General features: G+C 36.6%; 1 protein-coding gene across 6 annotated transcripts in view; it reads left to right on the top strand.

Annotated features, from left to right (window-relative positions):
* Positions 1 to 27213, top strand: part of LOC110476021 (uncharacterized) — a 212573-nt gene that overhangs the window by 64899 nt on the left and 120461 nt on the right. For all 6 annotated transcript variants that reach the window (XR_014954269.1, XR_014954270.1, XM_085576622.1 and 3 more), the window contains exon 3: positions 9449 to 9543. Coding sequence is in view for 4 of the 6 variants with exons in the window: in XM_085576622.1 (XP_085432748.1) it covers positions 9449 to 9543 (95 nt within the window). In the remaining 2 variants the exon portion in view is untranslated. The remainder of the gene's footprint in view (positions 1 to 9448; positions 9544 to 27213) is intronic.

The raw sequence follows: 27213 nt of genomic DNA, 5'->3' as shown, positions 1-27213 counted from the left end.
TTGTGAGAATAAATATCCCTGGAGAAGTGTATGGCAGGTGAAAAGAGTGATTATGGTTTCTGTTTTCCACTGTTGTGCTTTATATATCAGCACTCCAGCTTGCTTAAATCATTTTTATGTACATTCAGATGTTTTAGTGCTCTACATTGTCTGTACATCTGAAAATGCACACTGTCTGATGGGCCCAAAGGGAAAATAAGGGCATTGCTCCACTGACTTTTGAGCTGGGATTTAAGTCCCAGAGATGATGAAAGAGCTTTGCTGCTTTTATACATAATATAGTTCTTGCTACCAAAACTTTTGATCAACAGGTAAGCTGAAAAGGCTCTCTGCTGTGGAGCTGGGAGACTGGACAAGCTTGGTGAGCACTGGTTAAGGTCTGTGATAATGGGCACAGTGAACTATGTCAATGTTATTGGTTGGTAATATTGGTTGTTTACATGTTTTCACAAATTCAGCTCTGAAACAAAAAGTGCCTGCCGCAAAGGATGCCCAGAGAATGGACAGAGGGAGGATCCTCCAATTAAATACAACTTGTCCTTGAAGGAAATGGAGACAACCAGGCAGATTTTAAAGAGAAACTTGAATTACCCTTTAGGAAAACACAATTTGGCAGATATTAGTGAATTAAGTAGCTGTGCAAATAGTGTGAATTCTGCCACAAAGACTGAGATTTTCACTGAAACATGCAGAACCCAAAAAGTGCTTCTTTGTTGTCTACAAATGAGATACAGAAAATTTGTTGAGCCCAAATTGTAAGCTTTTCTTTGTATAAGTCAGTAATGTACAAGGTGTATCAGCAAATGCTGGATAATCCTTGATTTTCATGTGTATTGAAAAATGCATGGAAGGCACAGTCATGGTACTGTCTTAAGAAGACTTTGCACAAATTTAATGTTAGCAACTTATTATTCTTATTTACCCACCTGATTACAAGAGTGAAAGAAATATGAAGGAAAGCTCTCTAAATCCATATAATCTTGTTTTTAAGATTTTATAAGATTATATAAGGAATCAAGTTAACTGGTGATTGAATTAAATAGAATAGTTTATTTTTAGTTCCTATTTTCTTCCACTGTGAAATTCTGTGAATTTTAATTGGCCTATAATTTTTTTTCTTTGATTAAAACCATGTATTAGGGTTAGTATATAATTTTCTCTCATTTCCATTATTCATGAGAAATTACGATAGGAATACTTAAGGTCAGAATAATTATGGTTTTAAGAAATGATTTATTTTCTTGATTGTATGTTCATATGTTTAATAATTTGGCAAGTTGAATTTTAAAACATAGCTGAATTTATTGACTAAACAATTTATAGTGGAATTATGTTGGCCACTGATTAGAAAATACCTGGAAGCACTCTTCTACAGCTTGGCTATTTGAGACTCCTTTTATTCATTGCAAAAATATTGATCATGGACTGAAGAAGACGTGAAGAGGGAGATGCTGATCTCTTCTCCCTAGGATCCAGTGACAGGATGAGTGGGAATGGTTCAACACAAATCCAGGTGAGGTTTAAAGTGGACATTAGGAAGTATTTCTTTACCAAGAGGATGGCCAAGTGCTGGAACAGGCTTCCTAGAGATGATGCCCCAATCCTGTCAGTGTTTAAGAGATGTTTGTTTGTGCAATGTCCTTTGTGATGTGCTTTAGCTTGTGGTCAGTGCTGAAGTGGTTGGGAAGTCTATTCTAATAAAGATAAACAGAAATGTGAAATAGCTGACATTCAGTTAAATGATCCCACTTTTGGCTTTGGTTTAACAGTAGGAAGGGCTTTGCTTTCATATCTATCTGGGTAGTTCGATCAAATTTTTAAAAACTGAGTCTTTAGAGCTATGTACTCAGTCTTACATACAGAATTGCATCTGTCCATATTACTCTATGTGTACAGATATTGTACCTAGGTTCACAAATTCTGTAAAAGAATACAAAAATGGTTTTGGCTGCTCATACACAGAGTTATCTGATTTGCACTAAAATCACAATTACTATTCTGTATAGAAAGGCTTCTTATCCTTCTCAGGTGATATTAGAAAAGTTACAGGTTCTCTATAATATCCATAATTTTTGGTGTTTTTTGGTGGCTTTTTTTTTTTTTTTTTTTTTTTTTTGGTTTTTGGTTGGTTGGTTTGATTTTGGTTGGTTTGGGTTTTTTGGGGGGAGTTTTTTTTGGTGTTACATTTTTCCTTTTCTTCTTTGTGAAGAAGTTTCCAGGGACAAAAACAAACAAACAAAAAAGGCAAAAAACCCCCAAAATTTTCTTCTTATGATATCAGCATGGATTGATCCTTCCTGAAAGCCATCCCAGGTAGCAGTGTGTCATATATTATCTCTTTACTGCTTCCTTACTTCATCCTTATCTTCAGTCTGTCCTAGTAGAACTGTACCAGGTGCTTCTATGGTCATTATTTTACCATGTATTAGAGCAAATAATTACATGTTTTCTTGCAGAATTTACTGTGTAAGTTAATTACAACTGCAGCCTGGCCTGGGGCTAGATGAATCAATGTAATAAGATTTCTCCACTGGGGTTTTATTCAGACATCTTTCTTAGATTGTCAACAGTTTTAAATCTGAGAATATCTCATTAACAGTTGGTTATATGGACTGTTTTCACCCTTACTGAATGAATGTGGCATAAAGCAGGCCTGGGTTACAAGGTGGAATTCTCTATCATCCAGAAAATCCAGCTAAAAGAAAGAGATTTTGCAAATAAAAGTTTAGTGACTGCTGGTTAGTTCACTTGTTAAAGCTCTCAGTAAGACTTCATCATTGCCTCCACTCCTGGATGTAATCACATCTTTGCCATTTTGCATTTTATCTTCTCTGGGAGATGCACCCAGGAGAAATACTGCTAACTCTATTTTAAAGCCAGCACAATATTTCTCACTGTCAGAAGCACCATCTGGTCACCGTATCAGAGCTGCAGGGGGAGAGAAGGAGATGGTCTCACGTTCAGCTGTGCTGGGGGCTTGCTTTGCTTTGGGCCAGGCTGAAGAAGTTCACTGTCCCCGTGTCTTCAGAGCTGCTCTTTGCAGAGACCTTGGAGTGCAGGGGAGCTCTGCCCAGCTCTGCCATGCTGTGTGGAAGCTGCTGTGCATCCCAAACCCACAGTGGTGTGCAGCAGGTGAGCCAGGAGTGTGCTCCTCCTGGCAGGATGAGCTGGCTCAGGGGATGCACCAGCTCTGCTGCTGCTTCCAGAGCTACCTTGGCTGTGCTGCCTGCGGCGTGCCTGCACTCCATTAATTCTTCATGTGGAGGTTACAGCTGAAGAAAGTTTGGAGTTGCAATGGTCTGGCTTGAGCTTTGCAAAGTTGCTCATATTGCACAACTTGTCTGAGTGTTATACTTTCAGGTGTTATATTTTATTTAGCTTTTTTTTTTTTGGAAGTCAGCAAGAGCTGAAAGAAAAATGGAAAGAAAGGTTACTCACCATCAACAAGGGCATGTTTACATATTTTTGTTCCTGGACAAAAAAGAAATGAAGCATTGCTAATGAAAGACAAACAAGCTCTTACAGCAAGTAAAATTAAGACACTGGAAAAAATATCATTCCGGAAATTTACAGTGTGTTAGCAGAAAACTGATGGTAAACTAGAATTGTCCAAATCCTCTAACAGCTGTTAAACATGGGGTCATGCACAATTCACTTTCCTGAAGTGTTTAAGTAATTTGTTTTAGGTGCCCATGAGACAAGCTAGTTGTACATGTGTCCAGCCAGTATAAAAAGGAAAACCTTTACTAGAAAGGTAATTCATCATGCAAAGGTAAGCCGTCATATAACAAGATATATATTATTTATATTAGTATTTGATGTTTTTCTAGCCAACTGCCTTGCTGAGACAATCTGTTGGCATGACCTAATCACATTTTGAAGTAGTTTTTGAATCATTATAGACCCAGTTTTTAGATCTAAAGAATCATAACATTTCTTCAAATGAAAACTACTTGTGTGAAACATGGTGGAAAAGACTAGAATCTCAATCCTAAAACAGAACTAGAGAGGTTATGAAAGGGGACAAGAAGCAAAATTCAAATTTTCAGAGTGAGTTTGCAGACCTATTCACTTCCAAAGACAAATAGATTCATGACCTTTTTTTCCCAAAGTTCTTATCATAAACCCAATGTGAAGGGAATAGTTCTCAGAAAAACAAAACAGGCATGAAACTCCCATGTTTGCTCGGGGTTTTTAGTTGTACTGTTTATTTTGAAACCAGGAAGCAAGTGAAATCATCAGATCCACGCGCAGTGAGGCTGAAGGTTATAATCCCTGAATGGAAAATTACAATGGAAGACAATTTGCCTTAGAGATCCTCAGTTGCCTGAGTTGTGGGTGGGCTGAATTCTTATGGAAATGAATGTAAATTTCTAATCCAAACCTCAGGACTGTCATTTTTTAAAGTATCTCAATATGTGCTTTTGCAGACTTTTTCTAGCCAGTGAAGGGCTGTCTTTTCTACATGCTAGTAGGTGATGCTGAGCTGAGGTTGGTTATGCCTTCCCTGCAGGTCAATTGTACTTTAACAGGTTTTATGTTCAGCCCAGCAGGGTACATTTTTAACAAGCTAAGCGCCACCGTTCAGGCATACAGAAAAAGCAACGAGGCACTTTTGCCATGTGGTGCCAGGAGTTAAAATACAGCTTTTGAGAATGTCAACAGCTGCTTAGAGGTTATTTGTCATTTTGCAGAACTATGATTGTATGAAATGACACAAACCCTAATTCTCAGAGAGATGCACCCTCAGCTGGGTAGCAGTTTCTAAGGTGTCCATGCCCCAGTGTCTTTGAGAAGGGCTTTTGCTCCTAAATCATCCATGTGTTTTTGAAAATACAACCATATGGTGCCTAAATAGAACTTCAGGAGTTTAAATTAACTCCCTGTCTTTTAAACATCTGCCTTCACTCCTTTTAGCCTTGGATGAGATTACTTTTCCTTTTAGCTTGAAAGCATAGACCTGTAGGGCTAGTAGGTTCTTCCCCTAGATACCCTCTCAGATTCACAGGGATAGTTGTGAATCTGTTTGTACTCAGCAGATTCTGTCAAACAGCTTGAGATGATAGCATGCTTTTTCAGTGTCTACTTAAATGCTTTAATGTCAATTAGTCAGTATCTTCTATCCCAGCTTTAATATGTACATTCTTAATGGCTCTTCTAGTCATTTAAATAGCCAGGGGCCACATCACTTGAGATCCTGCTATGCAGGAGCATAGAAATAGAGGGGAAGGAACTCTGGGTCAGTAGCTCAAGTCACACCTGCCAGCACCTCCTGAAATCCCCCTAAAAAATTTTCAGGCTCTACCTTAAAGCCTGGATAGATTTTCTTGTTCTTATTCATTCTGTTAGGAAGCTGTTATAAAATGTTGTGTTTGAAAAGTTATCCTTTTTAATTGCCAGTTGGAAATTATTTATGGTCAGTTGTTCAGCTGCCAGTACTGCAAATACACATTTGCAGTGGTATTGATTGATATTTTAAACAATTTTTATTCCTGGCTGGTTTGTACCTGGACATGTTTACAGAGTAATTGATTCTGTTTTATGAGACTGAGCAAGATTCTTCTCCAATAATTCTATAGCTTAATTCTAGGCTTATTGATTGATTATATGCCTATTCTTGGGATGCATAAGCTATGATTTTAAGTACATAGGAATGTAGAGGGTATAGGACCCAAGCTGTCTCGATAGCTGTGGTGCTGCCTAACTGTTGGGCTCTCATGGGAAGAAGGGAATTGGTCACTGCTTTTCTAAAGAGAGAAAAGGAGCAGTTTTTTAAATAATAATAAAAAAATCAGTGTACAAAATAATGGTTTTGAATACTGATTTCACCTAGATGTTAGGGTATAGACAGCAAAATGGACAAGGAATCACAGGGGTGGATTGCAGGCACATTCATTCCTCCATTCATCATTTTGTGATGATCAATACAAACCTTCCACTGCTTAGCTAGCTGGAATTCAGAATCACATCCAGCTCCCTTATCTTTCAATGAGCAGAGAGTTTAAGCATTTATTGATGCCTTGTGAATTCGATTTGTGGAGTTGGTCATGCAATTTTGTCATTGTATCAGACAAATATCATCAAAATGCATGAATTCCTGTTTGGAAATCACCTTCTTGTGGGGCCTGCACTAGGTTATTTAGCCCATCTTTGGTGAAGGCTGCTTTAACATGTTTCCTATTGTCTGTGTGTTAGCATTTGAAGAACCTTTTCATGTTACTTTTTTTCTTTCCTCTTACTGCTTTTGCACTTCTCATCTATATGGCATAATTGGCAAAGAACAGCATTTATTATTTTGAAAGAGTAGTGTTACTCTCTTATTTCCCAGAATATTCCCTCAGGGGACAATCTGTTTAGTTCAGTCTGTAGCCCTGTTTACAGACTGAAAGTGGAAAATTATAAATTAATTTGAAGAGAGGCAAGGAGTTTAGCTTTTGAATTTTATTATTTAATTGTATGTCTCTGCACAAATTGCTCTGTTCAGTGAGAAAATTCTCTCTCTAAACTCGTGATAATGATGTTTGGGAAACGGGGAGTTGTGAGACTAATGACTATCTAAGAATTGGCTGAAAAATTTCAAATGCAAAGGACTATACAAAATTACCAAGAGTTATTTCTGTGGGATAATTATGGCAAAAATTTGTTTTGTGACAGACTTAATTCATATACTTGCTGTCATTTTTTTTCTTGGTGTTCTAGGCCTTGCTTATGATGAAATTTGAACATGTTTAGAAAATTTGTACCTATTTAGAAAAACCAGACCAATTTCTATCATGGAGTGCACTAAGGCAGTCTTCTACAATTCTGCTGCTCCTGTACCATGGAGCACTTGTAACTCCATGGTTAAACAAATATCAGTTACATCATAAAGCAGTTTATTCTAGAACTTCCGAAGTTTCTCTTTCTTCTGTCAATTTCAGTCTTGTGGATAGAAATTATATTAGGACTAAAAGGCTTATGTGGAAAACACATACTAGAGTGCAGGAAAAGGGAAGGGTCTATTATTAGAGTTACAGGCTTTATGCATTTGTATGGCAAAACATAGTTACATCATTGCAGTTCAGTGCAGAATTCATCTGATGACTGCTTTGAGTCTAAGTGCAAATTTATGAGCCTCCAAAAGGTGTTACAGTGAAGGAGAGGTTAATTAAATGACAATGAGATAATAGTATGGGAAGATGAGAAACCTTGATTGCTGTTTGTCACTGGTTATAACACTTAATTGTCTAGATGTTATTTAAAAGCAATAAAAATTATAAACTATTACCATAAAGACGAATCTCATTGAGGTGTTGCTACCAATGGAAATTTACAATCTTTATACCAACAAACTTCATCAAAACCTGAAAGAGGCCATAATAGGAGAATTGATGTGAAAGCAGAAAAAATTTAATTTACTTCCACTAGGACCACAAATTTTCTGTGTGTGGAGGTTCAGCAGCTGCTGCTCAACAGCATTTTGTAGTCAAAGCTGTTCCTTTCCTACAACAGTCTGAAAGATCATCAAGGACTACCCATGTTTGAGCTGAGAGGCTTCACTGGAACCCAGAGAAAATTCACAGCATCTAAACTAAATGAGAATATCTCAATTCACCCCTACCACTTCAGAGAGCTTAATTCACAGGCATGACTATTCTCTGCAGGGAAATCAAAAGGCTGTTACTGGTTTCTCTGGTTCTTTCCACCAAGACAGGCAGAAGCATCTCTGGGTGAGACTCTACATGAACATAATGATGCTGCTTCCAGATGGATGCCAGCATTGCTTCATGACACTGCATTGTGCTGTAGTGGGTCTACTAGCTCAGTCTGTTTCCTCTTCTGTGTTGTACATTGGTGCCTATTTTTGTGACATACTATGTAAAATTCTTTTATTTTCCTTCCATCTTCAAGCAGCAGTAAAAGGAAGAGGGAAACAGCAAAAATGTTGCATAGTTTTAGTCCATGTAAAACCTACATATTAAATACTTCCTAGAAAAGTAGGAATTAGAGATAAGGTGGGTTCTGTGTAGCATTCAGAACCCTAAACTTAACCCTAACCCTAATCTCTATTGTCCAGCTTTGTCACTTAATTAAAATTATTCTTCCTCCTGTGAGACACTGACATGACTCAGTGTTGGCTCTAGCAGAAAACCCTATGGTATAAAGTGCAAGACAGTATGTTCAGAATTAAAATCCTGGAGATCACCTTTAACTTGGCTAAAAAATTTTAAATGCCATCATGTTGCGATGTTGTTGCAAGGTCTCTTCCTGCTTCTCAAGTCAAAGACCAGTTTTTAATGTTGCCCTTCGTATTAAGGGATACTTGATGTGTTAAAGTGTTACGCGATCTGACCGTATCAAACTGGCTGGTCTTTTAATCAAAATAGTATTCAGCTCCCCATGTTCAGCATTTCCACTTTATTAATCTTTTCTGCTGCCTCTGGAACCTGGTATGCTCTTTGTTATGCATTTGAGGGCACAGAATATTTGACATGAATGCAGTAGCACTCTGGTGGAGATCAGTCATTTTAAACATTGCCTCTTAGCATAATTTAATTTCATGCTGCTTTCGTACCCTACTGTCAAATCTGCTTAATACCTGTACTTTAATTTTGCTCACATTTTTCTCCTAAATATGTTTCTGCCAAATGTACTCTTTCCATTAAATTGGTAACGTGTGGTGTAATCATTGCTTCTAAAGAGCAGTAAGAAAGATTTGCTTCTGAAAGGGGTTATTATTTCCAATTTGGATACATTAACATATATGGGCCATTAATATAAATTTCAAGGAACCAGGGATTATAAAATTTATGGAAAATCACATGGATTTTTTTTTTCTTTATTAATATTATTGTTTTATCCTGGTCACTGTGTACTTTGACCTGAGGCTTATGGGAGCATTGGAATAGTCAAACTTGTCCAGATCAGTGCTTTCCTACCTTCATATGCCATCTTAGTGGCCCACAGCACATTCTCAGGGAGGAGTAAAAGAGCAGGACAAACATCTCTCGAAGTTTCCCAGACGTAAACTCCAGTTTAAAGACATCTGCAGTTTAAAGGTTTGGTTTTGGGGCCCTGGGCAACTTGATCTACTAGGCAGCATTGCTGCTTATGCCAGGGGAATTGGAAATTGATGATCTTTAAGAGACCTTCTCATCCAAACTATTCTATAACATTGTTTTGCTTTGTTTTGGTATTTCTTAGCTATTTGTCTCTACATTTTTCTGTGATACCCTTGTAACTTTTAAACTTTTAAAATGGAATTTTGACATCTGTGCAGTTTTTGACAATGTGTTACATGATTGACTGTCCCATAGTGTGAAAAAGTCTCTTTTGATTTTATTCAGCTGTTTCCTATCATTGAAATGGCCCCTAATTTATCTTTTGATGGTCAACAGTCATTTTATACTCTCTCCAAGCTGTGATTTCAAGAGCTCTTGTCATATATTTCTTTCCCTTCTGTTTTCAGGAACTCAAGACTTCTGTGACTTCATGCTCTTTAATGGAAGAAACCCCTAATAATTTACACTGGAAGGATGCAGAGGAGCAACAGACTCGGATGGAGTATGTACTGTACAATGTCATAAAATTCAAATAAGTTCAAACAATGAGCTACACTCTGTTGTTTTCTGTTATATATTTATTCTCTTATCTATCCGGAGGTTTTTCTGACCTCTGGATCTGTGGTGGGCTGTGAGAAATAGCACAGTGGACATCACTTTTGTATTCTCTCTGTCAATGAATGCTGTTTCATTTATCAGGTTCATCATGTCATTAGATAATTCTGATCAACAGTTGTTAGCAATTTCTGAGATATCTTCTTTTGAAGACTTTGCTGAAATTCTTAAATACAGTGAATGTGTGCACAAGACTTATCTGTGGGATTGCGTTTAGATAGAAAAAAAGCACTTAAATAGAAATTTGACTGTGTGTATGCACTTTTGAAAATCGAATGAATGTGTGCTTCAGTGGTACAGGGACATGCACCAGAAAATGCATTTTTGAACTCTGAGTTTATTTGATTTGGCCTAAAATCAACCTGATGAGAAGTGATAAGAATTTATTTAAAATGGGCTTAATTCACTGCTTTTATTAGGAAAAAAAAAAGCTTTTTTTTTTTTTGTTATTGTAGCAATTTTGATACCAGTTTTGCTTGTGATAACCTCACCAATGTTAGGATAACACAAAACCCAGCTGACTTGCATCCATCCAGATCAATACACTACAGGTAAACTGTGGTTACACCACCTCCTGATGAAAAACTGAATGGAAACATGCTGATTTATTCCTAGATTCATACATCAGTCTCCTGGCTGAGTAAAACAATGACAATTTAGTGGCACACCAAGGTAAAAAATAGCCTTTATAGCCTCAATCTTCCAACAGACAAGGTATATTTTTACCCAGAGAAGAAAGTGCTGGCAAGTTTCTGCAGTGTCACCATGTTTCTGTTAACTTTCCGTCAAAGATTTAAAGCCTTGCAGCTTTTTGTTCTGTTTTTTTTTTTTTTTTTTTTTTTTTTTGTGCAGAGTATTTTTCAGTCTTTTGGCATTCTGCAAATTATGTAATCAATCCTATTTAACTATCACAGCTTGAATGTCAAATTATGACTATCTGTCCTAAAATATTTATGAAATACCTTGCTGCAGAAGGGGAAAGCCATTTATGAAATGCTGTTGACTGCAGACATCCTGGATTCAGCTTTTCAGCCAGGTATTAAATTCACAGAAGAGTCCTGCAACACTACAAGAAATAAAAATAACCCAGACAAAAATGTTGTATACACAAGTAGTGCCTAAGAACAGATGAGAAGTGCTGTTAAATTAATATATAACTTTCTACGAGCTAATAATTTGGTTTTACTAAAAAAAAAATAAATCATAGACAGTCTATAAAATTCTACACTGGGAAGGAAATGGGACAGATTTAGTTACCAGCTAAGCATTTGTTCAATTCCTGTCAAAAAAACCAATTCAGCCTGTTTTAATTTAACTTTACTACTGAGGTAGTAAAGTTAAATTGTAAACTGTTCTTGGCTTACTGCAGAGCTGTTTGAAAATAGATTCAAGATATTTCATATTTATTGCAGCAAATGTCACAGTGAAGCAATTATTGAAGCTATAATTAACAATATAGTTCAGAATTATATACATTAACAGATGTTCATGCATATGCTGTTTATTTTCATAAAGAAAAACAACAGTACAGCAGTTCTAGTACTTTTATGATATTGATTTCCAAGGTAGCGAAGAGGTTACATGTACACACAGACAAGTGTACAGATGGTACATGAGCCATCAGTCCATGCTTCATTTTTTCACTGGTGAAATCAGAGGGAATCCCTTCTGAGACTGGCTGCTTCCCTGTGTCTTTAAACAGAGCCTAGGCTGGGTGACTGAGATGTAGGCATGTCCCTGTAGGCACCAGAATGCCATCCCTGGCATCTATTCAGTGTATGCCATTAGAGCCTCTTCCCCTTGAAGCCTTTTATCTCTGAAAGTTAAAGATATCTGACTTCTGTAATTGTTTTCCCAATAAAATCAACTCTTTGTTCTGCACCCCAGAGGATACTACAGTTTCATCTCCAGGATGTTTTTCATTCTCCCTGCTGAAACTAACATTTTTTCTGCTCTTCAATTTTGTTGTTGTTGTTTTTGTTGTTGTTGTTTTTATTGTTGTTATTGTTTAGAGATGAATATATTATATATGCTCGGCAAACTATTTGATCTCAGGGCTATATCAGCAGTTATGGGCTTCATATTAGCAGATAATGTTTTACTAGCCTTTTCTGGATAAAACTGTAGAGTGATTTTAAATCTAAGAATAGTCTCTTTTTGAAGCAGGGATTTTTAATGAAAGATAGGAATGATAGACTTGTTACTAAGAACAAACACAAGTCTTTGATTTGCATAAAATCTAGAGTGTTTTGATTTTATTATTTTTAATTTTTTCCATTGAATTGAAAATTTGAATTGTCTTGCATAACTGCTTCAAACACTGGTTGCTCTTGCAGTAGGAATTTACTAATTTGAATAATTTTCCTTGCATATCTGTGTCAAGGCTAGTAGTCTTCATAAACTATTGAGTGTGTCTTCTGAATCCTGAAAGGCTGCAATGGTACTACTACCTTAGTGCTGCCTGAACATTTCTGGTTTTCTTCTAATAAACTAGCATATGTATTTTAAATAGGTCTTCTGAAGCTTTACTGGGTGAGCTCCCTAACATGTCTCACTCCTCCAAATATTTGCAGCTTCCTCCTGCACAGCACTGTGACTTTTGTCTGTGTGTTTGTGTCTTTTTTTTAATTTTTTTTTTGTTTGTTTGTTTTTGTTGGTGGTGGTGGTGGGTTTTTTGTTGTTGTTGTTGTTTTTTTTCTTTTTGTTTCCCCCCCAGTTTGATCTAGCATAACTTTGCAATTGGTCATTTTAGCAGTGGAAATCTGTGGATTTTTCTGGAACTTTAAAGGCACAGGCATGTAGAAAACTTGATCATAATGATGTCTACTATTCTTTAAAAGGGATTAATTTTACTCAGGATGCCTGGTCATTCTGCCCTCTCAGGCTGTTATCTACAGGTTTTTAATATCTAGAAAGCAACATGCCTTTCCCTGTGTCACTTGTAAAGATTAACATCTCTAGAGATTTTAATATGGAGGCATATCTTACACATATACATACTGTAAGAACTTGTATTTTAATGACACTTCTGTCTAATATGTAATGCAATATTTTCAGAAACCATAAGTAATGGTATCCCTTTTCTATCAGGTTTTCTTTTTCATTTGTCCAGCCAGCTGTCTCCACAGTAACCTGCATTATGGGTGCTGAGATTACCTGAGCTGATGTGCCAGCCTGAGTTCCCTGCAGACAAGGCAGAGTGACAGGTGGGGTGACAGGTTCAGGACAACCCTACCAAGTCAGTACAGTAACCAACCTGCCCAAAGGGCCAGCCATCAGTTTCTCATGAGGTAGCTTCCAAAGATCCTAGCAGAACAGTTTATCATAATTGCTAACATCTTTCTGCACGTTCATCACACTTTTCAGTCTGTTTTTTCCATAATGGAGGTAATTTCTGTAGATATGGTGCCACCTGGATATCACTGTGTGAAGTTTACTGAATATTTTCTACTGCTGATTAATAGAAATTCAATCTCCTGCTTTCAAGTAAATGAAACATTGCCTAATGCTTTCTTTTAATGGTCTCTCCTTACTTGGAAGCTGAACAAGACCCAGGAAGAGATTTTTTATATTCCAAGATTAAATACATAATTGTAACACATAATAGATATTTTTGATATTGAAAGGCATCAGCATGTAAATACAGTCACTCAAGTGCATTTCCAGATGATTAATTATTATTGGCATCTCTGGGTGGCAGTCCTGCATTCATAACATTACTTTTCTATGAGATAAAAAATGCCCCATTTTTCTGTGTTTCTGAGGCAGTAGAAATGCTAACCAAGTGGCTGAGGCAAGGGAAAGGTTGTCTCTATTTCCCATAACTCCCTCCTTTGTAGAATGGGCAGACATAAGGAGTGGTAGCATTGGGTAGCATTTCTTGCTTGAAAGAATGCTGTCCCCAGCATTCTGGTGCAGGTGACCCATGGGCTGGATGACCCTTGCTTTGCCTTTCCCACGGCCCTGCAAATGGCATTTTTTGGCGAGAGCTCACCTTCACTGGCACCGTGGTACATTCCCTGTCAAAGTGCATGCCCTCAGGGTAGGGGGTTAACTGTGTGCTAACATCCTCCATGAGGCAATACAATAATTCATTGCTGAAATTAAAGACAACAGGGAATAAAAAAATTACAATATTAATCTCCTGATTTAAAAAAAAGCATTCACAGGTAGTATATCAAAGTATGGACTCCCACCTATAGTCAGTTCTGTCCTGCCTCTCTACTGTTTTTCTTGTATCATGCAAGAGGATTTTTTCTTTGTTGAACACAAACATGTCAGGATAACTTCACTTTTTATCTTTCTCATTGACAGTCCCAGTCTTCTACAGTTTTTGATAAATGGAGACTGTAAATGTTCATGCAAAGTGAATATCAGAAAACCAAACAAACATTTTTTAATTTCAATTTTTAGTGCCTTTATATAGCTCTTATCTTTATTTAGAAATAGTTCTGTTATGCTAGCCAAGAACTAGCTGAAACCATCTGCAGTTTATTTCAAATAAGTATTGAGTATTAATCATCCAGAAGTTTTCCTTGTGGTCCTGCACCAGCTGGAAGAAGCTAAGCTATTTATTTTTACATAATTCTATTTATATTACACTTGCAGTTTTGAATTTTCTACATAATAATGCCTCCATTTTTGAAACAATGTTGCAGGTCCACATGCTATGCATATGGTCTCTTGCAAACATGTGAGGTTTTAAATTATAATTTCTTCTTGAGAACAGGGGAGGAAAATTAAGTGAAAATGAAGAGAATGTAATATGGTATGTTTGAAGTTTGCTAGCTCAGTTTCTCCACAATCCTTCTGAATATTTTGTAGATCAAAAGAACAATTACAGTATATAGTAGTGATATGCTATTTTTCCATAGTGATATTCTAGCTTTGTCTGTGCTTTTAGAAAATGTAAAACAAAACCAAGTGACTATCTTAAAATGGGCAATACATCTGTAAAAATGCAAAACATGGGCTGGTCTCATGTTTTCTGTGGCTGGAGAAAAGGTAGGAAAGTTCATGGTTTCCTCTGGAGCCTCACAGGCCAGTTGCTCTGTGTGCCACAGAAGGCAGATGATGTTGCCATTAGGGCTGCAATAATATTGTAGACAGGAACTTAATGTAAGCCAGGACCAAGACAGAGTTTTAGCTCAGAGACATCTTGTGGCAGGAATTTTAATAATAAAAGTAAAGCAATTAAGTCTTTAGACATATTCTCTGTGTTTTATCCCTACTCCTCTTTCCCTCACAGTAAATCTTCAGAACTCTTCTTTCTTCTTGCCAGAATTTAAGGTCACTTTCACTGAATTTGTGTTCATCATTAGGAGAGAAAAAGTTGTAGAGGTGAATTATGGGAAAAGATTTATGGAGCAAAACCAAAAACAGCTTGGAGCTAGTTTTTTATAAACAACTTTTTAGCAAAAGCTTAATATCTTCCTCTATCTCTCTGTGCAAAGGGAAAGTTTATATAAACTTAGACCTTTTTTGTGTTACTTAGGAGTGTCTGCATGGGACAAAAAGTCAAAGGTGCTTCACCAAACCTCTGTGTCTCTTGAGTCTTGCTAAAAGAGAAGATTTCTAGATCTTTAGTCTTGCCCCATGTCAGTGGCCCAAACACTACAGAGTATAAAGGGTTTTCATCACAGTGATGCAGAAGAGACACAGCTCAATTTATTGGATGCAGTTTAGGGCAGTGGCTACTGTTAATAAATACTTTCTTTGTTCCCACTCCTACTAACATTTATGAACACACAGATAATAAGCAAGATTAAATCCTGAAGTTTCCTGAAATTTCCTTGGCTGGCTGCTAAGAACCTCAGTTCTTACTGGCTACTCAATGGTACAACTTACTGCTTCTTAGGATCCTTCAAACAGGAAGCAATCATTTTATAGCACTGAGAAAATTGATGGTGAATTAAATATACAGGGTTATTTTTTCACATTCCTCAAAATTCTGCGTGTGATCCGACTTGTAGCATCTGTCCTAGACTGTGGTGTTTGAATGGTGCAATCAATGAAACCCCAAAATAAATAGTTGAAATCATCAATCCTAGAAATAACAGACTTTAATCTGCAGCATCTGCAGGATTTATTTGCTGACCACAGTCAGTCACAATTTTAGGAAGGAAAAAATTTGTTTTTATGATATTTTCAATGTGTTGATTAAAAAAAAAAAAATCCAAAATACAGCCTGCCAGATTTCTAGGCATGACAATGTTTTAATGACTACAAAATCAGAAGTATGCCTAATGTGCCCATCAGCTTACCCGTATGCTAGAGGGGACCTGTTTTGGTTCATGAATATTTAGATGTTTGTGAAAAACAATGTTGGCATATATAACACCTGGCGTTTCAATAGCTTGTGCAAATAGCCAGGAATCCTGTTCTTTACTGTTTAGTCTGGGACAAAATCCTTTCACTTTTTCACAAAATCAAATGGTGTTATGTCCACAGCAGTGGCAGCCCACATCAGTTTCCTACATTTCTGTCAGCCTGCAGATGACACTCATTATTTTCTGTTCCTTCCCAGTTTGAGAGTGGTCCTTCCTTTCCTGGTTATATTCTGGGATGGCAGGACTTGGTCAGCACTGAAGTTAAGTAGTGTGGGGAGTTATATTGTCACTGTGGCTTACTTCTTATTCTGATAATAAGAATATTCTTATTAATCCCTGGAGGAAGCAACATCCTATGGGCTTCTGCAAGTGTTGCAATGGCACATCCAGTTGAGGGTCCCTTCAGAAAAGAGCCTGGGAGTGCTGGTGGATGCTGCATTGAAACATCAGCAATGGGCCCACCTGGCAGAGAAGGCCAGTGGTGTCCTGGGCTGCCTTAGGAGAGATGCCTAAGGGTGAGTGAGGTGACACATCTCCTCTAGCTGGCATTGGTGAGGCCACACCTGGCATGCTGTGTCTGGTTCTGGGCTTCACAGTATGAGGCCTTCATGAGAAACACATGATAAATACAAGAAAGGAAAAATCCATACCAAATCAAATAAAAGAAAATAATAGTGTGCAAGTTTAATAAAAGCCAGTGGGAGTAGCTACCTAGGGGAACTGCCAGTACACTCTGAGGAAGAAAAACATTGAAACAAAGACCTTTAGAACAAGAAAATTAAAAAATCTGTGACAAGGTGAAATTACTTTTTTCTCAGGGAATTACAGTTCTCCTTAAGCTAAAAAATGCCTTTTGGCTTTGATTATTCTTGATATGTAAAGTAAAATAGTGAAATTAACCCTGCAACTTCTGTTTTATCTTGTATAGATTTTTGAGCATCAGAAATTAATAATGATCAATCACTTGCCTTTTTAGGATGTGTATTTCTTACAGAAATAAAAACAAGCAAACAAAAGAAACCAAACCAAGCCCAAGAGTTTATAGTTAAAATGACTGTGATATTTGAAAATACATTTAATTGAGTCCTAATCATGCTGTGTTGATATCAACACTTAGAAACTCTGAAACCCATTAATGTATTAGAGGGATTTGAAATTTAATATTAATTTGTGGCTATTGAATCAAGAATATGAGAGATAATATATGAAAATTTCTGTTCAGTGTGCTAAAAGCTGGCAAAGGGAATGTTTTCCAGCAAAAAGAATTTGGGCAAGACATGAATGCAGTGCTCTCCAAACCTAGTATTAATATTCTGCATTCTTACACCTCCAAGGGATAATGACAACTTTAGTTATTTGCCTGGATGAAAATCAGATGAATGAGAGTAACTGCAAAGGTTTTCAATTAAGGTGATCTATTAAGGAATGCATTTTACGTGCTGTTGCTATGAGAATGTCTGTGAAATTCCCTGGCATATTGCAAGTAAACTTTTTTATCTCTTTCCCAACTGTGGCATTTACAAAAGAGAAAACAAAATGTTGTAGAGGGCAAATTTTAGGTAATGATATAATATAAACATTTGTAAAATGAGCAATAATTTTTTCTTACACATTTTCTGTACACAATCTTCTCTTGTGCTTGTACTTCGTCTACAGCTCATCTTTCTGCTCCTAATGAGCTTGTATTTCTTCTGTACAAAAATTGGTTTGATCTTTGCCAATTCATTTAATACTTTAAATATACTGTTGTTTTAATTACCTTCCCTTTCTTTCTATTTTCTAAAAATGCACTTCAAACTCTGTAACCTGAAATAACTCTTCAATCAGAAAAGCTTATTTTTGAGGATAACTATGATGGCAGCTCTGTCTCAGATGAATCCTCACACTTCTTCCTCAAGATTTATAGAAAATCCATAAAATAAGAGTTTTAAAATGTAGAGAAGCTTCTTAGAAGTATCAGAAAAATGGTGGATTTGATAAACACAACAATATTATTTGTTCACTCACTTTTGGAAGTCAGTAGAGATTTGATTTGATTATGTAAAGTGTAGTATGAATAAGACTCATCAATTTCATTAATGCTGCCATCTGTATTAAAGTATCTGTGTAGACATTAAAAGGCTGTTGTCAGCTGCCCTACATAAAGGCTTGAGATTCATTCTCCTGGGAGAAAAAAAGTTGTCATACCACATTGAAGGTGCTAGGCAATCAGTTAGAGGCAATAACCCTGACTAATAGGAGACTCATAGTCCATTTTTTACTAACTTGTTTCTTGGAGAGATTTCCAGCTTTCTGCAGGGACAGAAATAATGTTTAAGAGCAAACTGCTGATGCTCAGATGAAGACATAGATGTTAAAATGAGACTTGGAGCAGCAAATGATTTCACAGGCTAGATCACTGCCTTTTCAAGAAACTGCATCATGCTGATCTACAGATGGTTTTACCGGCAGTAATGGCCAACATTTTAACACTGACTGAGCTAAATGAAAATCAAGGCAGAAGGTTATTGCATTGCCTTAAAGTTTATAACAGTTTACATTCACAGAGAGAAGATTGATTCATTTTTATGTATATATTATTTAGAAAGCATGACCTTTCAAACAGAGAGCACTTTTATGTGAAAACAATGATCTAGGAAATGGGTATTTCCCAGTATTATAATAGTGATTCAGGGAATGTTAGAAAAGGTCATTGATTACTTTATTCTAAGCATGAAAATTTCAGCCACAGCTGAAAGAAAAGTAAAATTTACTATGTTGATACTTAGCAGTGCCCGCATATATAATATAGGAAAAAAAAAATCAAAGACTTAAAGATGGAATAAATATAGACAAGGAGCTTACAAACAGTTCTGGGATGACTCAGCCTCCTGTTTTTGTCAAAAGTATTCAGTGAATTTCTCCCCACATGATCTAGCATTGATTGCTTTTTTTCTGATAATCACATTCTTGCATTAGTAATTTTGATCATCAGATGCAGTGATGAGGAAGAGTCCCTGTCATTGAGAATGTTAGAGAATGACTGACCTGTCCCCATAAAATGTGATGCTCATGGAGGTCCAGCACGGTGCTTTCAAAAGATCTTTTCAGCAGCCAGGTTTGACTTGGCTGTCATTGTCAAATGACACTCATCGTTTTTATTATACTTCTTACCAAAAGCAAATGAAGGCGCACCCAAGTGAAAAGCCACTGACTATGAAGTAAGGATTGACTAAGGGTTAGTGAGACATATCCCCACTATTGGCTCAGGGACAATAACCACCATTTGGTTAATTTGCTGAAATGTTCCCTGTCTGCTTGTTACTGCTGCGTGGAGGAAAGATAACTATAATTTAAGTAGTATATTTCTGTAATAATCTGTTACTGGCTCTTTCATATGGAGCCCCTTGGGCTTGTTATTTTTATGAACACTCATGACTGATGTCCTTGTGAGTCTGCCCCTCGAAAAACTCATAAACCACAAGAGCAAAATATATCTTTGGATATATGGTTTGTCAGATTTTTGTCAGAGACTCTAGATCAAACCCTGTGTTTTAAACATCCTTGAATATCTTTAGAAATTAATCAGTAGTGTAATTTCTGAATGTAAGCACAATCTTTCTTTTTGATTCTGTGACTGTGCCCTACTTCAGTTCTGTGACATTTGTAAGGAGGCAACCAGCAGGGAATTAGGGTGACAACTCTTCTGAAATAAATCAATACTACATTAACACCTGTACTACAAAATGCAGATGTGAAAGGGCTAGAATGACCAAAGTTAGCACAGCAGCTAGCAGCATCATGTGCTAACTCAATCTTCTTACACTGTCCTTCTCTCTCTCTCTCCTACCTTTCATTTCCTCTTTTCTTTAGTGTTTTTTTCTTGTATTTCATATATGACTGCATTGTTGAAAATGGAAGATGTCCACTCCAGGCCCTTTCCTCAACTGTATCACTGCTTCTGTTCTTAGCAATCACACACTTTTTGTGTCTCAGGTCATCTCCTACCCTTTAAAAACAGCATACAGAAAATGGGCAAGGTGAGATATGCACAGTGACTGCAGAAATTCCTGAAAATGAAATTATATTCTCCATGGAAAGGAATATCCCATTAATAAAACTGTTTTTAAGCATTCCTTGGGTCCCCTTCCAAGATGATGACAGCAGTGATTTCCTGCTCAGGATTCACTATGGTTAGTTAGGAATGCTTCTGAGTCACCCTGTACTGTGCATGGGCAGGCTTCCCTGCACACTTTGTGGCACACAGTGTTCCAGTCTTTTCAACTCCACTTTTAATTTCAGAATCTATGAAATTTGGTTCTTGATAGAGGATTTCATGGACTAAAAGAAAGAAAGGGGGTTTGATAGACCAGCTGGCCCCACTGGGGCCAGTCCTGTGCCTGATATAAAAGAGTAGTGCAGGATGCAAAAGGAAGAGCTAAGTGCACAGAAAGGCAACTATTTCTTAATGTTACAAATTTTTCCTACAGTAGGAAGGAAGACTCTACTGAAAATTCCACAGTTTAGGCTCTTAGGACTTCTCCCATTTCCAAAGGGAAAAATGCCATGGTGTAGGAAATTCACAGTAAATTTAGAAGTTCTCTTAAAATGGCAATGACTTGCCTGTAGGTGCAATTTTCATGCATCCCCACTTGGGAATTTTTACTTTGATTACTCATAATTAGTCCCAGATCATTCATTTTTGGCTAGATTTTATACCAATACCAAGCCCTGATTTTCAGAATATTTGCAATAACAAAAAGCTGTTCATTCTATATTATGGTGGTTGTTCTTGAACTCATGTAGCATGGGGAGTCAGCAGAGCTTCTCTCTTATAAACCAGAGTTTAAGTTACAAGTCTGACTTGTAAACCAGAGGGAGCCCGGCTTGTAGCTACGTCCCAAAGCACATGAATGTTTCATGTTAGGTTTCAGAGCAGTGCATGGGTTGAAGCAATGTCTAGGGTGATGCTTTTCCTCTCTCCAAGAAATGCAAAGCTGCATGTGTAAAGGAGATATTTGGCTCAGGAGAGCTGATTAAATTTAGTTTAGAGAGATTTCCAGAGAGGAAAGACTGAAATTTGGAATGTGTCGTAGTTCATGGAACTAAAATATGGATTTTGGAAAGTGGAGTTCTTTCAAAATGAATATCAAATACTTAATTTAAAAAATGATAGAATAGAAACTGAGGTGCTGTTACAAAGTTTTTGTTGCTTGTGTTATTTTTATGTATGTAAAAATAGATGAAATAGCTATATAATAATTAATATCTAAAATATCTATATAATATCTGCATAGATATTATCCTATACCAGATTTTTAAGATGAGTTGACTTAAATCTGTATGTGCTATCTAGTGGTATGTAACTTCATCAAAACTCATGCTTTCTTCAGCCACCTGTGAACCAGTAGCATGAGGTGCAGAAAAAAGGTAAATGTCAGTTTCTAGCTGTATCTATTTGATTGTCACTGGTCATTCACTCAGCATCTGGGTGTTGTAAGAATCATGGGAAATGTTAAAAATGAGGGCATGAGACTGAAATAGCTTTTTTCTTTCACATATACTAAGTGGAAAAGGAGTAGATGAAAGAAGTGGAGAAGGTAAAGGAATCAAAGGATAATATGGGATATAAAAAAGTGTCAAAGGACACTATAAAAAAAAAAGACAGGGAAATTAACTGAGGTTTGTTTGACATGGTCCAAGCAGTTAGGCTGCCAGTGAGTATGGGAGACATGTGAAAGGTATTAGGAACTCCTTGGTGAGATAATCACGGTGTAGCTGCTTTGAACATGTGTATCCCAGGAACTGCTGGATCACTGAGAGGATATCAGAAGGACAGATCTGTTAAAAAGGATGTCTGGACAATCCATGAGGACATTTATTGCACCATTTGGTGGAGTTGTGTACGCATCTGTGATTCTCTAAATATAACAATTGTTTTCTCCAAGATTTGAACTCTGCCATTTCCTACAACAACTGAGTTGAAAAGTGCTGCTGCTGGGCAGCACCTTTTCAAATAACTTTAAATTGGAGCCAGAGATAGCTAATCAAGAATGAGTAATCAGGAACATCTCTAATCTAGTCTTAGAGGCATACAGTAATGGAGCCTTCAGGGCCATTCACATGATCTCTTCTGATGCTTCAAAAATCAGTATCAGTACTGTGCCGTATTATCCCCCTAAACTTTTCTTCTTTAGGCTAAATTACCTACATTGATCCAAACACTCTTCATGTGTATCCATGTTATCACTACTTTTCTCCTCACTATAATGGTTCTGCTGTATTTTCCTGAAGAATCCAGTAACACAGCTGCAGGATTACAGGTGAGAGTTCTAAGTGCTCTGGGAGAATTATTTAATATGTCTTGTTTCAGCATATCTTCCTCAAACGAGCTTTACCTTTTTCTCAATGGCATTTTTCACTCTGCACAGTTTACAATTCACCTCAATTGTCAGATTTTTTTTAAGGTTTTGCTACACACCATCCATTAACCCATCCTGTATTTTCATAGTTTATTTTTCCTGCTCAATTTGTAAATAAAATCTTCTACCACAACTTTCTACTGCTGCCTACTGAATAGAAAAAAAAATTCCATATATTTTTTTCCTATTCAAATTTTAATTACCTTTCCCAGGAAGCTTATTGTACTCTTCAGCTCCATGCAATCTAAAAATGTTATATATATATGTATGCATATTTATAGATGCATATTTATGTGTGTGTGTGTCCTATTCTGATCGCTTAATTTAAATGAAAGTACTGAACAAAATTGTATCCAGAATGGACTCTGCAGAACCCCATTCATCATCATTCTGCTTCAAAGAGAGTCATCGATTAATATTTGTTTTGGTACAATTATTCATCTGCTTGGTCACTCACCATTCATCTATATTGTATTTCACTAAATTGCTTGTGAAAATGTCATCTCCCACTGCATTAAAAGTTGTGTGACAGTTACAGTTTCTTTCATCACAAGTCATGCTACTCCCTGATAGAAGCAAATTATTTTGAAGAAAATGTTTTTCGGAGATCCATACTAATTGTCATTGTTTTCTTCCATACACTCATTTTTCTTCATTTAAAATACAGATACCATCCTAACCCTTTCTCTCCTCTGGTAACTCTATTTTCTTTATGAATTCACACATGTGAAATGGCCCTTAGAGTAATTTTAATAATTTTAAGCTACTTAGAAAGAAGCTAATCAAGACTGAAGAATTTATTAAAATATATTTTTTATTTCAAATTTGCCCTGACATGCTCTTTCAGAATTCTCCTATGAGACTTTGTGCCTTTAATACTGATACTGAACTGTACTGCTCCACTGAATTGTAAATTAAAGAAAATGGAAAAATGTCCATAACACTTTGGTCCACTATCATCTGTAGTTAGTTCTTCATCCCTACTGTACTTATATCCCTAAATTATTAACTTCTTTTTGCATCTTAACATATTCTACTTCCCATATTCTTTATTTTTTCTTTCAGATAATATTTTAGTGTTTTTGAGCTACTGTCTATAAAATCTACTTTTTTGTATAAGTCTCATAATCTACCCAGTTTCCACTTTTATAGCATTCCCTTTCTGTAGCTAAAGTCACAATTCAGCCAGTCTCCATGCTTTTTTTCTGCACTGGGACCTGCTTTTTTCCTGCTTGTACCTGCTGTGTCATTTGTTTCCTTGAGGAAATGTCACCTCTTCTCTAAGGTTTTTTCTTCCAAGACTTCTCTAGGGCTTCTCCCATGAGATCCTACACAAAAAAAATCTGAATTCACTTTTTAAAAAATGGGGTATGTTTTGTGCTCTTTATATCCTTTTTCTTAACCAGGCACTTTTTCAGTTCACAGTCACCCTTACTGTGAACTGCTGCATTCTGCCCTGATTGTTTTCTCTGCTGGTAAGACTCAAAGCCACCAGAACAGACCTTGTAGCTGCTTTCTACATTTTTCTATCAAAGTGTTTTGAGTGCATCTCAAAAATTTGGCAGACATTTTTGTGTGTCATTTGCCTTTCTAAAAATGTTTTAATGCCCAGTCCTGTGCTTTAGATGATTCCTCAAGGTATTCATGGAAAAAAGCCCCAACCAACCAAAAGAAAAATCCCTTCAAATGATGCTTTTGGGAAACTGTTCTGTATATTCTGTATAATGTTTTTTCTCCATTTTTCATCATGTAAACTGTTTAACTCTTAGCTTTCATCCTTCATATAAAGTGTTTGCACCCTTAATATGTGAGAGAATCCTGGGTCTCTCATTCATTCCCTAGGCAGCTCTTCTTGGACATCTATTATTATTCCAAAAACAACTACATATGCCATCATCTGTTATACCAGTTAAATAAGAATTTTCCTCTGCTTGTTTATTCCCCATACTCCTTGCAACACTACACAAACATCTAAGATGTTTGGCAAGTAAATTAGTACTCTTGAGTGACATATTGCCCCAATCCAATCCACCAGATGCCATTATTATATAAGATACAATCATACATAGCATGGGGGAATTGCAGCATTGCAGGCTGTGTATCTCCATAAGGGGAGGCAATGCTGCTCCTGTTGTATTCAGGACTTGCTGTTGCTGATAAGCTTTTTCTGTAGAGAGATTTCAACAGATTGGCTTCTCTTTGTTGTCTTGGAAAGGTAGCCCAGTGTGATGAGGGCACTTGAGGTAATATGGTGATCTGCTGGAATCAAGAATCTTGGGGGTTTCTCCATGCCTTTCACTAGATATAATTAAAGAACTTCTGGTTATCAGTGAGCTGCACACAGATGTCCCATCTCTCTTCTGTAAGTGCCTCCTATACTCAAGGTATTTGTTCTGCTTCAGTTCACCACTCAATTCCTCTTGAGTAATGTACTTTGGCTTGTGTTCCTGTCCTGTATACTTCAGTAGGAGTTGAGCATGTGCTTAGAACTAATCAGAGACATCTGACCAAATAAAGAGGGTTTGCAACCTTGTTTCACTCATGTGCTATTCAGAAGCTTCTCTGGTTTAAATTATTAATTTCATTTTTCAAAATGTCTCTGTTGACTCTTTCTGTGAGGAAAACAGCCTCTTTCACAGCCTGCACACAGTGACCTGTTTTTGCCAAAGCTGCACAAGATTTCTGATGTCCTTGCCAGGCCATAGCATCCTCACCTACAGTGACCAGAAGCTTGTGATATACAGGACACTCTTGTGAAGCATGGCAGTGCTTGACTCAATAGCATTTACTCTCTCCCATACTGGTCCCTCTCTCTGCTTACTGCTTCCTGTAATCATACCCATATACCATGTCCATAAACTACCAGCTAATCAAGTGCATATGTACCTTAAAATATTGAGGGATATATTTCTATGGCTTTTATTCCTTGGTGTACAGATAATTGAAACTGACCTGTTTAGACTGTGACTAAACCACTAAAAATATTTATCTACTTGAAAACAACAAAACCAAAAGTGTGCTTGTTCCAAAGTTACTCTCCAATAGAAATTAATTGCCATGGCAACATGTAGGCAATGTGGTTTAAGAGACATTTTTATATAACCTCCAGATTCATTGAATCCATTAAGAATTTTAACCAGAGCTGGAGATTAACATAGTTATGTGATTTTGTAAACTTTTATCTACATGGGATGGCAATTACATAAAAAAAACCCTTTTTTTTTCAAAATAACAGTTTTGAAATCTTATTTATTAAGTCAAATGTAAGGAAAAGATGTTGCAATGGAATGAATTCTTGTTTATGTAAAAAGCCACAAAGCTTCAGCCAGGTTGTTTATTGTACAGTTTAAGTCGCAGTTAGGTATTCAGTACTCTTTCACTGTGAGTAAAAAAACCAATGAAAATGATCCCCAACACATGGGGATGTTTTTGATGTTTTGTTTCTTTGTTTTTAATTTTGCTCTTGAGAGACTGATACTGTAGTACACAATAGAAAATTTAAATTCAGTGGTATCCAAGCATGTGTAAGTTTTCTTTTTGTGAAAAATGAAATATGCACTATCTGTCCATGGTTTAAATGATTTTTATTAAGAATTCTCAATGCAATTCTTTCAGATAGCCACAGATAGCTGAAACTGCATTGCAAATGCATTTTGGTATATATTCTTCCTCACTTTGTCCTCAATTACATGTTATTTGGTCAATGTGAACAGGAGGAGGCTGGAGGTTTGAAAAGGACTTGATGCTCATCCAAGACTGGATGGCTTCTTCAGCACTACTGCCCAAAGTGATGGGAGGAAATGATGGGAGGAAACAAAGAGCTGGTTTGTATTAGAAAACACATCAAAGAATGCTCTCTTTCTGTACACAATGGTTAAACTCATTCGCTGAATTTTATTGCATTTGAAATGCTGAAGAAACTCAAAGAGCATATTTTCTAGGTTGAATTAAATCCTTGAAATAACATTGAATGTTTTAATAAAAGTCAGCTTCTTCATCTATATATCAATTTAGCAGTTTAACTGATCCTAATTTCATCATGCTTGGAAAATGATGGCTGAGAAATTAAGGTGTGGTCTCAGATTATTAATTTCACTAGAGCAACTTTCACAGAATATCCCAGGTAACTGAATATCACAAAATATGCTGAATTGGAAGGTACTCACAAGGATCATTAACTCCATTCATGTCAGATCCCTGAGAAAGTCTGGGTCACTATTTAATGTATCACATCAAATTGCTGAATACACAATGCTTTGCCTTTATTTTTAATAGAACTTCCAACATCAATAGAGGTAATGACAAGTGTATGATAAATTGGTACTGTGTGTGCTGAACAAAAGTACTGGTGGTGTTAAGTCTTTTCTCTACCCTGTGTGTCATATGTGCAATTGCTGTTCAGGCTAACAGGAATGGCATCCAAACACTTCCTATTGGTTTGCAGAATACATTTTTCTTAGAAGCCAGGTTTTTATACCTGGCTACCTGGATAGGTTTTTATACCTATCCTTTTCTTAGGATCCAATGGAAGTCCATATTTTCAGCAGTAGCATCACAAGCAGCAAATTTTAGGTTGTATGCCTTTATGTACTTTTGTAAATAAGGATTTCCAGTGTTCAGAAGAGCTTACAAATTGGGAATTAAAGAATGGCAAACTTGGTTATGCTTTAAACTCCTAGAGTGTTTGCAAATATTTGCATTATTTTCAGCAAGCTATTGTTCCCCCTCATAGAGTAGTCAAAAATTACAAAACCTATCTTTCCTTCTTAGTACATGTAAAATGGCATAAAACCTTGACTTGTGACTCTAGGAGCTCAGAAAATGAGT

Source organism: Lonchura striata, chromosome 3 (assembly GCF_050655825.1).
Source record: "Lonchura striata isolate lonStrDom1 chromosome 3, ASM5065582v1, whole genome shotgun sequence".
NCBI classification, from domain to species: Eukaryota; Metazoa; Chordata; class Aves; order Passeriformes; family Estrildidae; genus Lonchura; species Lonchura striata.
The sequence above is the reverse complement of the archived record's forward strand: the minus strand, read 5'-3'. Positions and strand labels throughout refer to the sequence as shown.